The sequence below is a fragment of the Hibiscus syriacus genome, unplaced genomic scaffold (genome assembly GCF_006381635.1).
Source record: "Hibiscus syriacus cultivar Baekdansim isolate YM2019G1 unplaced genomic scaffold, ASM638163v2 tig00110963_pilon, whole genome shotgun sequence".
NCBI classification, from domain to species: Eukaryota; Viridiplantae; Streptophyta; class Magnoliopsida; order Malvales; family Malvaceae; genus Hibiscus; species Hibiscus syriacus.
The window spans coordinates 465892-478785 of NW_024062936.1; the positions used below are offsets into that span (position 1 = coordinate 465892).

The 12894-nt window shown below is 32.8% G+C and overlaps 2 protein-coding genes across 3 annotated transcripts; both read left to right on the forward strand.

Annotated features, from left to right (window-relative positions):
- The first annotated feature begins 2572 nt into the window (after positions 1 to 2572).
- On the forward strand, positions 2573 to 4393 carry LOC120148608 (cytochrome c oxidase assembly protein COX19-like). 2 transcript variants are annotated; one of them, XM_039161684.1, is made up of 4 exons: positions 2573 to 2714; positions 3118 to 3206; positions 3351 to 3448; positions 4188 to 4390. In XM_039161684.1, the coding sequence occupies exons 1-4, from the start codon at positions 2705 to 2707 to the stop codon at positions 4279 to 4281; spliced, it is 291 nt and encodes a 96-aa protein (XP_039017615.1). In that variant the 5' UTR covers positions 2573 to 2704; the 3' UTR covers positions 4282 to 4390. The 2 variants fall into 2 exon arrangements, with proteins under 2 accessions (XP_039017615.1, XP_039017614.1); XM_039161683.1 differs by having other exon boundaries at positions 2591 to 2714; positions 3097 to 3206; positions 4188 to 4393.
- Positions 4394 to 5754: 1361 nt separating this feature from the next.
- On the forward strand, positions 5755 to 11716 carry LOC120148606. Its single transcript, XM_039161682.1, has 14 exons — positions 5755 to 5879; positions 6328 to 6748; positions 7592 to 7683; positions 7945 to 8103; positions 8315 to 8651; positions 8763 to 8881; positions 8969 to 9041; positions 9238 to 9458; positions 9552 to 9608; positions 9700 to 9847; positions 10719 to 10847; positions 10940 to 11110; positions 11421 to 11480; positions 11575 to 11716. Exons 1-14 carry the CDS (start codon positions 5770 to 5772, stop codon positions 11680 to 11682), a joined length of 2205 nt encoding a protein of 734 aa, XP_039017613.1. The 5' UTR covers positions 5755 to 5769; the 3' UTR covers positions 11683 to 11716.
- Positions 11717 to 12894: the final 1178 nt, after the last annotated feature.

A 12894-nucleotide genomic window follows, 5' to 3' on the forward strand; every position in this document is an offset into this window, starting at 1 on the left:
ACTTACAGGATCTCCTCTTGCAGCTTTAACCAACAATGGATCAGTAGTAGAAGAAGAGCAAGCCACTGAGAACTTCTTAATTCTCATTCTTTTAGGAGAAGAAACAAAAGCTCCAGGGAAATTACTAGTTTCATTTGAGTTAAAACCCAACCGCACTGTCAAGCTTGAGGATTTAACTCCCACGGAGCTGCAAGCACTTGCTAGTGAAAAGAAGCTCCAAGAAGGGAGACTTAAAAGAAAGAAAATGGGGAAGTGGGTTGTGTAGAGACTAGAGAGTGAATGGCAACAGAGGGTTATTAAAAATGAAGTGTAGGTATATATTAAACCTAATTAAATTTTATTAAAATACTTCACATGTTGCCGTTTAGGGATATAATCAGCCCATTTTTCTTTATTTGGGTCAATCATTGTAAGGGTTATGTCCATGTTTAAAGCAACATTTTTTTGTCCTCATTTCAAGGCTTTTTCTTTTTTAAATTTGTGAATCTAGCCCCTTAGTTTTCGTGGAATTTTATTTTAGTCATTAGTGCCTTTTTATTATGTTTTCCTTTCTTTTACATTTAAAATCTTTTATTATTAAAATATATTTTTTATTTATGGTTTTGATATTATTTAAAGATTACTTATTAAAATAGTAATAATTTAAAATAGTAAAAAGATTTCTCTTTATAAATTTTAAAATTATAAAATAATTGAAGTAAATACTATTTTTAACAATTTCATAATAAATAATTACTCCAACTATTTTTAACAATTTCATAATAAATAATTACTCCAATGCAAAGTTTGATTCAATTAAAAATGTGTTTGGAGGAACAATAATAATCCTAAAAAAATTCAAAACACATACATGTTTTATAATATTAGCTTTTTATATATAAAAGAGTAATATTTTATATTTTAAAATTATTGATGTTATATGTATCTAAATATACTTAAATTTTATGGGTATTTTTATGATCAAATATAAATCTATTTTTTTCTAAACACTTTGATGTAACATCATGGAAAATAGAAGTATAATAATATATAAAAATCTTATGGTCATTTCTTTTTTACGATTTATTATTTTATGTTTTACTCTAAAAAAATCTTTGAATGTGAGATAATCTAATATAGAATAATGTAAATAAAATAAAAAATACAAAAAAAACTCTATACATTGTATTATTTAATAAGATTGTTAGATTATCTTATTTTTTAACATTAAGTGGCATATTTTCATGACGTCTTTTAAAATCGTCATATAAAAATAAGAAAAAAGTGATAAATAATTGATTTCATCGTGCTAAAACAATTTTTTGTGACAATAATAAAATGTCACTTTTAGTGTCTTATAAAACATGACAAATTAAATTGTCACAAATAAAACTTATTAATGACAAATATGCAACGCCACTAATTCAAATTGAATCGTCATTGTAATAAATCGTCACTAATACTTGTTTTTCATTGGAGACGATTTTACAACGACATTATTTTATCTAAATGTCAATAAAAGGTTTCCCACCAAAAAATTTGGTGGGAATATTTTAGCGCCAAACATATAGTGACAAAAATCAATGATCATTTTTAAAATTGTCATAAAAGATATATCATTAATTAATAAATATGACGAAAATAAAAAAAACGTCACATTATAGTATGTTTTGTGACGATATACGTAACGTCATATAGAAATTTTGTCATAAATTGATAAATTTGTTGTAGTGTTTGTATCCATTTCCCTTAACCCCATAGATTCTGCTTGTGTTGCATACTAACTTCTTTGAGTGAAGAGAGCTGGGTACAAGCTTTAACACAAAGGGTTGTTTCTAGCAAGTAATTGTGTTTTTATCTCATTTTCATGTAATAAATCCATATATATATAAAAGACTAACTATTTGTGAATACTAGCCATTTCTACTTTTAATTGGACCGACTTGATCAGACAACCAACCGCTGGTGAGTCGTTTCAAAGTTTGAAGGGGTCTTTTTTCCACCAATCTTATAAAGTTGATACATGGCTTCGCAACAAACTTTCTGATTAGTAAATTGATTAACCTTTGCAAGTGTTCAACCATCCGACAATACTTCATAGTTGAGACCAACTAAACATAGGGTTTTACGACTACAGATAAACAAACCAACAAAAAGTTATCCGATAATTTGTCACCACTGGGGTGCAAATGTTCAGACAAAAGACCAGAGCTCTATGTGCATTCTCTTCTTCATTCAAAACTTTCCAAGCTACTGCTCTTTCGTATGCAGTTAAGGTTTTAGACCAAGTCCAAATACTTTAACCTATTTACTTGCACATGATTCATAAAATAGAAAGAAAAGATATATAATCTTTATCCCAAGTTCTTAAAATTTACGAAAAAAAATTAATAAAACGATTTTCAAAATTTTAGTTCAAAAGTATTAAACATGTGATGGACTTCTTTCAATTTATTTATGAAAATTTTTAAAATTAATAACAATGTATAAAATACAAACTCATATATATAGATTTATAAAGTTTGTTGTTCCAGATGTTAATAATGGGCCTGATTGGTAGGCCTGAGACTGTGCTATCTTCTTCTAGGAATCTCATTTCTCGAATGAAGTCTGAATCTGAAAGTTCCCCCAATTCTAAAACTGGAGTCTATTGGGAGATTTGCAAATTGGCGGGCTCTGGAAGAGCTGAAAACGGAGGCAAGTTACTGATCAAACACACGGTGAAATGAGTGCAGGTAATTCAATAACATGGAAGTTATCTTCCTTTTTGTTTTCTTCTTTCGAGATAAATTTTGTTTCTTTGATAATTAATCTCTTCAAAATTTCCATCTTACCATTATACTCCTTAAAGTTGTCGTGTTCCTCTGCTCTTAGTTGTTTTCAATACCCATCCTTTTGAAGCTCAGAAAAGAAACCATTTCGTTTGGGTTATATCGAGTCCGTTGTTTTCTTAAAGCCCCTGTATTTTATCTGGCTTAGTTTAAATTGCTGGTTAGCTGTTCGATAAAAGTCCTCTGAAGATTCTAGTTTTTTAGTATCCCAAATTGTATAGCCCCTTTTAAATAGAATCAGGTAATCCATTTCTTTAATTCTTCTTAGTGATTGTGATTTGTGAAGTGGTTTTGGTCCTTGGAGCAGGAGGTGCATTTGGTGGGAATAGAGGGCTAAGACCAGTGCCACCTGAGAAAGGCATCTTCCCTTTGGACCATTTGAATGAATGTGACTCGGTGAGCAATCTTGCTTTTGATTCTTGAAGATATTTAAAAACACTATTTTGTTGAAACAAGATTTTGAATTTGAGCTTTTGAATGGGATGTCTCATTTCTATATTTAACTCTAATGTCCCCAATTTTTTTTTTTTTTTTTTGTAGGAGAAGAAAGAATACCTCAATTGCCTTAAAACTTCTGGCCATAAATCCGAAAAATGTAGACCATTCTCCAAGAAATACTTGCAGTGTCGAATGGAAAAGTGAGGCTTATTTTTCTCTTGTTGCCACCTTTTTCTTACTTTTGTATGATTTTTCCCCTCTTCATTTTTTGGATGATTTTTTTATGGATAGATACCCATTTTGATGTTCCCCCCAGCGTATTGTAGATTTATTTCGTAAAAAAATTGATCTATTTGCTCAGAACCTTAGATTTCTAGTTCAATTTGATGATTTACAATATGCGGTTCCAGTCCTGTTTCTGCTAAATATGTCATTTTATGCTTCCAAACCCAAACATGATCGGATTTAGGAACCTAATTCTTGCAAAAAGCCCCCGTTGAATGTTTTGAACAGAAATTTGTAAATATATTTCCATTACTACTCAAGTATCATGGTGGATTAAATTAGTTGTCAACGATGCATTGGTGAGATGACAAGGATTTCTCCTATAGTCCTACCTTAACCAGTGGTAGAGAGTTGAATCCTTGTTTTGGATATGGAGCAACTCTAAAATTGTTGGTCAGTGTTTACGCCTTTGGCCTATAGAACGCGGAGGATTAGTCATTGGACTCGCGTCTATGAACAACTTTGGGAAGAAAAATAGTTGCCGACGGCTAGTCCACGCCCTTGGCATTGAATTTTTCAGTTTGTAAAATAAAATTCATCTGAGAAGCAAGCAGCAATATGTATTTGTGTATAATTTTGTATAATATCTATCTATAATAAGTTTAAGGAATATAATGATGAGTTTAAATGGAGAATGGTTGTTCTTTTTGACAGGAACTTGATGGCAAAACAGGACTTGGGTGAACTTGGATTTCGGAAGCCGTCGGAGATGGAAGCTTTTGTCGGAAATGAATTACCACAAAATTGATGGTTATCTTGCTTCTTTTGCAATTCATCTCGACTTTTTTTCCCTTCTGAACGGTACTCATCGGAATGTTCCTTGTTTAAGTGGAATTCATATATTGGTTAATATTTTTTTTTAAATACGTGGTTAATTCTAGCAACTTATTTTTTATTTTTTGATAAATTTGGGTGTACGAAAGATAGTATCTATTCAAAGATTCTCAATCATTTGACAATGAATATTCATACTCGTCATATGAGATGCTTGAACTTAGGATTTTCAAAGATAATAAGAAATCTCTTAATTACTGAGGTCGTTTATTTCATGAAACTTAATATTAATTTTAGGTAATACAAATCAATAAAAGTAAATGAATAAATCATTTGTATACGACTGAAATGAAGTTTGAAACTAAATTAACTTAAATAAATAAAATATATTTGATTTCATTTTCTTTTCTTTTTTTCTATTTTTCTTGAGCTTATGTTAATCTTATCTATTTTGGATTCAATGAGTTCAATTAATCGACTATTTTGGATCTAAGTTAAATAGATTGATAATAAGTTTTTTGAGTTTGTATTTTTTATGGGTAATTTATGCTTTTAGCATCTAAATTATTAGCTTTGGTCCATTTTACTATCTAAATGTTTAATTTTTTTTAAAAATCATATTTAATGTTTAGTTTTTGTTTCGTTTTAGTACATTTTTGTTAAAAACTTAAAATCACCACTTAACAAGTGATTTGATCGTGACACCCTTTTTATGGGTAAACTGCATCATTCATTACTTAACTATTTTTTCACTCCTATTTTGGTCACTAAAGTTTATTTTTTTATTAATTACTTAACTTTCAAATTACTCCTATTTTAATCACTCTAACTTTCAATTTTTTTAATTATATATTAATAAAATAATAATAATAAAAAATATTATGTCACAAAAATTATTAATAAAAATAAATTATAGTGATTAAAATAAGAATAATTTGAAAGTTGAGTAGTTAAATTGTAAATTTTTAAACTTTAGCACCAAAATAAGAGAAGAAGATAATTGAGTGATGAATAACAAAATTTATCTATAAAAATACATTGTCATTAAGTTTCTAACGACAAAGTAATAAAATAAAATAAAAATTAAATTAGATACGATTTTAAAAAAATTAAAAGTTTAAGTGTTAAAATAGATCAAAATTAATAATTTTGATACTAAACACGTAATTTACTCTTTTTATATTTGATTCGTTTCAAGTATAGATGTTGTTAAAATTTTATAATTAAATAAATTTTAAATAAGCTCAAAATCAAACATTATCAGTAATTTTTCAATTTTAAATTCATTTGGTCTTTTTCCATAACGCAAACTGTAATAGAATTTAAAAAGAAGATAGGGGGGATGGAAAAGAAAAACGGCTGGCGGGAGACAAAACCCAAGACAAGCAGCAACATTTACCTGTAATTACAAAAATAAAAATTAAAAAGAAAGAATTTTTAAACTCTCTACCTACTTGCCTCGATGGCTTCGCTACATTCATTTCTGCATTTCTCCCCTTTCTCTTCTTCTTCTTTTGCTTCTTCCATGGCGTACCATTTGTTTCTTCAGCCGCCGCATTTCTCCTTCTACACGTAAGTTGTACTTTTAAGCTCCCCTATTTACTTCGTCAAGGGTATGTACTCCTTGAAACTATGACCTTCTCTCAATGGATCGAGAGAAAAAATATTTGGTTTTTGTCGCCTTTGCCTGCATCAAATTTATGGTAATCTTCTTTTTTATTGCATATGCTATTTACTTTTAACTGATTCCAAGAATACATTTTTATTTCATTGTTTTTTGGTTATGTGAAGTTGGTTGACTTTCCCTTTCTCTTGTATATTGTCTTAATTAGAACATAGAACCCAATCATGTACTGCCAATTACTCGTTTGATTCATGTAATATTCTTTTTAGATCATTTAGAAAACAAAAATTCTTTAAAACCAAAAGGCTAAATGAATCAAAACGGAAGATGGGAAGCAATGTAATATTAATGAATTTGTTGTTAGTTTGAGGAGTTGAACATATTTATCTGTCACAGACAAACTTTTAAACCCTCTAATGGATGGAATTGGAAGCCTAGTTCAAGTGCATTACACTGTTCAATGTTCCACCGAAGGCTGCAGGGGAATCATTTCACGGAAAATACGAGCAATTTACTTGGATTACGGTTTGCTGGTTACACTTCTTCAAAAGGTACATTTCAAAGTGCATTCTCGGCAGTGTCTTCTTCCCCTCCTTGTGATCCCTCTGATACTGGCAACAAGGCTGTTTTACACGAGGGTGATTCTCCCGCAATCGAATTCAATCGGGTAAATTGTCTTGTTTGGGTATTACATGAAGCTGCCAGAAGCTTTTCCCTTGCAGTTGAGTCACTTGAGTTGGATGGAAGCTGTGCTGAGATTGCAACGGCTTGGAATGGAAAGGATGTGCATCAATGGCATAAACGTATTGCTCATCGGGTAAATGCTCAACAGCCCTAAATAAATAAATAAAACTAATTATGAACCTTTACAGATTTGTTAAAAATAGTCTAGAAATAGTATATTAGAAGTATTGAGATTCATGTTGTTGGCAACTACTTATAGACAAGTTAACCATATGCTGCAAAACTTTAGTTCGTTTGTTGCTTGTGCCTGAATATCATCGTTAGCTAATGTGATTCTTCAGGTAGCTGTTTATGCTATGTTGAAACGGTAATCGAAGTGGAGATATTTGCTCTCTCAAGAACGTCATAACAATCCATCCCCAGTTAGAAAGATGTAAGTTTTTGTAGCAGTTCTTTTAGTCTTGGATTACGGTTTGCTGGTTACACTTCTTCAAAAGGTACATTTCGAAGTGCATTCTCGGCAGTGTCTTCTTCCCCTCCTTGTGATCCCTCTGATACTGGCAACAAGGCTGTTTTACACGAGGGTGATTCTCCCGCAATCGAATTCAATCGGGTAAATTGTCTTGTTTGGGTATTACATGAAGCTGCCAGAAGCTTTTCCCTTGCAGTTGAGTCACTTGAGTTGGATGGAAGCTGTGCTGAGATTGCAACGGCTTGGAATGGAAAGGATGTGCATCAATGGCATAAGCGTATTGCTCATCGGGTAAATGCTCAACAGCCCTAAATAAATAAATAAAACTAATTATGAACCTTTACAGATTTGTTAAAAATAGTCTAGAAATAGTATATTAGAAGTATTGAGATTCATGTTGTTGGCAACTACTTATAGACAAGTTAACCATATGCTGCAAAACTTTAGTGTTCTGTTTGTTGCTTGTGCCTTGAACTATCATCGTTAGCTAATGTGATTCTTCAGGTAGCTGTTTATGCTATGTTGAAAACGGTAATCGAAGTGGAGATATTGCTCTCTCAAGAACGTCATAACAATCCATCCCCAGTTAGAAAGATGTAAGTTTTTGTAGCAGTTCTTTTAGTCTATAATCTATATTATTAGTATTATCATAAATGATAGTATTAAGAGATATAAAACTTAAAAAATAAACTCTGTTAGACCAAACTCAGGTAGTGTTTGTGCTAATGCCCGCAGAAAACATCCAAAGAACTCTATGTTCCTCAGACTCTGGCCAAGTCTACTGTCTCTCTCCTTAATTATGCCTGGTGATAGTGGTGTTTAGCAGCTCTAATGTTTTGTTTTGCCATTTGCTATAGCTTGACTGCAGAGACAGGTTCATTAGAGGAGTTCATTGAAAGTCGGTTGAAATTGAGACATCCAAAATTGGTACAATGGTTCAGAGTGGTGGAACTTCCAAGGATGACAGGATTTTTCATTCCATTGTTAAAGAAATGGTCTATGGAGTATGCAGGAAGGTTTGCTCAAAATACTCCTTTGTTTTCAACCAAAAGTATTTTTTTCTTCCCTATAGGATCATTGACACCGTCCTTCATAACTACGTCCTTCTGGTAAATGTGAAATAGATTCATATGTTTATTTTCCCCACATCCAATAATTTCATCTTGAATAAATTCATCGATTATTCTGCAACCTGTGGCTTAACCTAAACAACACAAGCATATTCAGTGGTGTTGCAGGGATTATTATGGCTATTAGCTGCTGTGCCGCAGTAGAGAAATTGAGTTCTGAACATACCTCTTGTCCCTTGTCTAAAATATCAGTAGGCGATGCTATAGTGGAGCTTATGGATCTTTCACATGGTATTGTTTCGGTCGACAGATTACACCACTTAGCAACTGAGGCAGGATTTGAAGCTCATTTCCTGTCACATTTTGGTGCAAAGGTTCTGTCTAGCAAGAAAAGTGATGAGATAGAATTTTGGATAGGGTTGGCTCAGAGGAAACTTTCAGTAGCTTTCACCAAAGAAACCATGATTCCAGGCAAATTGGCATTTAACAGCAAGGTTCGTCTCATGATTCCCAAATATTTTAGTATTTTTAGCAAGTCTGTCCTTTCAGAACACATTGTCGATGGTTTATGTTGTTCTAAACATTTGGTTTTAATATTTTAATAGCTTCAAGCAGATAGCTTGGCTACATTAGGACTTTTTGCTTATCTAGGGAGGAAGACTAGATTGGTTTTTTCACAATTGCGTATAAATGATCTAGATGAGCTGGTGAAGGACTTCCTGAGGTAAAATGTGTCTTGATTTCGTTGACTCCCGATTACTGCAACTCACCATTGAAATATACTATAAGAGTTGTACTGATTTGGGTGCAGCTACTTGGAGTGCGGCAGCCTTTTCATTTACCCGGAGTTCTCTTCGATATCAGTTTACCAATTCTTCATGGAGGTTAGCTTTACATGCCCTCTCTGTTGGAAATGCCTAACACTAGCCATTTCATTTCCACGAAGTTTGGCATGAATTCTTGTATTTTATTCTTACCCTCTGTTCCTGTCTTAAAATATCACATTGAACTATGAGAGTCGATCTCTAAACCACGTTTTTCAGACACTAACTAACTTGAATGCTAAAATTATACATACAGGTAGTAACTGATGAAATTGGATGGCTTGATTTTTATGGAAATTGTTCTTTCACTAGCAATTATGAAAAAAGGTCCAAGCAGCATGCGATACAAGCAGAGAAAGAAATCATACTGTCAAATGTTTTTACTGTTTGCTATGATGTTTTTTCTGGGTTTGCGCACTTCAGCCGCTCAGCTCAGCAGCCCTTAGATTCTCAATTGTTAGCATTCTTGCTCCAGAGGTAGCCAATACTTTTTCTACCATAATATCTTAACTTATCTGATTGTTTTCTTAGTAAATAGGATTTTTAAGATATGCTATCTGAAATTTTCAGTCAAAGGCTGTTATCTTTATGTCTGGAAGATTACTGGGCTGCTTACGATAGATTGGGGTATGTTGGCTTTCCCATGGTGTTTTCCGCAGTAGAACGAGCTTTGCACGAAAAAAATACATTATTGAGCTAATATTGAATTATCTAGCAGGGAACCGTTAAAGATTACAGACTCGGGTGCCTCTAAGCATGGACCATCTACTGGAGCTCCTGGCACAACCCGGTTTTCAGTGGCGTTGAAAGCACTCGCAGAGGAATCTCAAATTGATGAATTTGGACAGTTTCGTCTGCTGAAGAAGGTACAGATTCCATAATCAGATATGCGATGTTATGTCATTTCCTTTCACAATAAATTCCATTGGAAAACCTGTAGATTTGAAGAAAAAGAAAATGGTGAAATCTTGCATGACTGTAACTAGGATAAATACAATTCAAGCGGTGTTACTCGACTGAGAATTTAACAATCTCATGAACATAAAACCTCTCTCATATCTGGAAATAATTGAGGAAGATAAAAGACTGACAGATGAAGTGGTTAAGTACTTCTAATGTGTTCTTTGATCAAATATCAGTCAAGGAGAATGTCTTTAAAAGTTGCAAAGCCATTTGTGTTTTGCATGTCAAAGCTGCAATAGTATTGTGGGAAACCAGACATGATCAGTGACAATACCGGATAAGATGAGCAACAGAGTTCTGATCAAAGGTGGACGAATGAGATAGATTCCAGTAGGAGCAGGTTTAAGATGATGATAATGCCACAAAGGTACTACAGAAAGTATATGCATCGAATTTAGGCATAAAAGTAATTCAGACAAGCAATGCGGCAATGCCTATTCTCAGCTGTCAAGATCTCTTATAGTTTCCCCATTCACAAGCTTGAAGCAACACTTGCATTTTGTGCATTCTACCGTACAACTATCTATAACAAAAAAAGAAAAGGGTCACTTACCATGAAACTTCATTTAATGGTGCAAAACTGATATGCAACCACGAAACTAACAATACCACTCAGCAGATCAACATCATTTAGTCTCTATTATGACAGATAGCTTTCGGAGATTGCAAAAATCATATGTGAAATGTTGACCGCTTAACCACACATATTTTACATATATGGACACATGTTACCACTGGTTTACAGTTAATTTATTTACTTTTTGCTGTTGATAGCTGCAGCACTTCTGTGCAGCCAGCAAAGATACGGTAACCTTTGCAGAGGGAACTGACATCCCGAAATCAAATACCCTGCACGAGAGCTTAATTAGAAAATGCTGGACCAAATTGATTTCTTCAAGTTTCGTATGGCCCAAAACCTTGTTCTTGTCACTGAACAGACTCATACTATCTTATCTTACTTCGAGCATTAATAGTAAAATAACGAAATTTTACAGGATGTATGGTTGGGAACTCAGTTGCTATTCGTTGACCTCACAGTTTCCCTGGAGCTACTCGCAAAGCAATTGCGAGGGCAGAAGGTCACAGCCAGAGAGAAAAGGAAGTTAAAAAGAACATTGAATGACATTGCTACACTTATTCCTGTTACAATTCTAATGCTCCTTCCTGTAAGAAGTTTAACTCCTCTCACCAATGCTTTCATCACATTCACTCATAGGATGATTGCCTTATTGTTAAATTCTTTGATTAGGTTTAATTATAACATAACATGTTAATTCCTTGAGGAATGAACAATCATATGTAATTATCCTTTTCTCATTTACATCCTTTCAGTATGCTTAGTTCAAGTTACCAAGCTTTTGTTCCTAGAATGTAGCCATCATCAGCAAAGCAATCCCCCATAAGTGATCCATTATTTGCAGTACCAAAGGCCTTCCATAGCTTATATAGTTTTCTTTTACATATTAAAATGGCCAGGTATCAGCTGTAGGTCATGCAGCAATGGTAGCAGCAATCAACAAGTACATACCGTCTTTGGTAAAGAGGCCTCGTTGTTGTCTCTTCTTCTATTTCTGTTAATCCTTTTTAGAACTTTGTGCTAAATCATAGTTTCATTTACTGCCCCAACCAGATTCCATCACCATATACTTCTGAGCGTTTGGATGTTGCGAAACAACTGAAAAGAACCAAGAAGATGGAAGTTACATCCTGGAGCAACCTTGAAGACTCTACCTCTTAACTCAAATTCCCATCTTCACATTTGATTTCAGACATTTGAGCTTACAATTTATAATTTGTACATACCACATTGATATGTAGACACGCTCAGAAAGTGAATATAACTTTGTATGTATAAATATTTATAGTATCTGTTTTTTTTTTTAAAAGAAACTACTCGTGTTCAAATATACGTGACTCGAAACATTTTTAAATGTCATGTTAGAGTTTTTTTTAACCACCAGTATCCGATCTATTAATCAATTAATTCGGATTGAATACTATAGAGGCATGGACGACCTTCTCAATTCAGTTTGTTCTATTCGCAATCGTCAAGATTTAAATCTCTGATATTACTTAAGAGGTCTAATATTTCATCCCATTAGACCAACTGGTTGTTGGTGTCATGTTAGAGTCTATGAAAAGCCCATACTCAAACAAAACAAGTTTGAAATTAAGCTTCTCCAATTGCCGAGCACGAACCAAGCAACCTCGATGATATAAGAGTTGTAATTTCTTGAGGTCCCGAATTTAAGCATCAGATAAATGTCAGAGGTGTAAATGTTCACGGCATGTTCACTGTCAAATGATTGAAAATTATCTTTAAACATATATTACTTTATATTTACATATATTAATAAAAAAATGTTATATCCATTCATCTTCAATTTGTGGTTTTCCGAAGCATAGTGTAAATCCTACATGGGGAACATTCATAATTGCCGCAAGTGTTAATAGGAAGGTTAAATTTAAAATTTAATCATTTAACTTTATTTGCACGAATTTAGTACAATCTATTTTTGGGGTCTAAAAAATAAAATTCAATTGTTAACATAACTTCATTAATAAATCCAGATCTATTACATTTTTTAATTACAAAACTTTCAAACTTGGTATTTTGTTTATTTCAAGATGTTAACAATTAAACTTGAAATGCTAAATCCAAATGTAAACGGGTATAGGACACATTTTGACCTAATGATAAAATCAGCACTTGAATATAAAAAAGAAAACAAGAATTCATATAAACTGCTTTCAAATTTTCATTGATAACAAAATGCATATTTATTTGTAATTCCATATGGACGAATACAAATGTCCGTAAAGTTTAATCATTTACTTATGCAAAAGGCTAGTAGTAGCACAAAGCCCAAAATTAATTCACATGGAACTATATAAAAGGCAGAAAGGCGGGGGGGGGGGGGTAGGGAGTCGTTTTCTATAAATTTGAGAT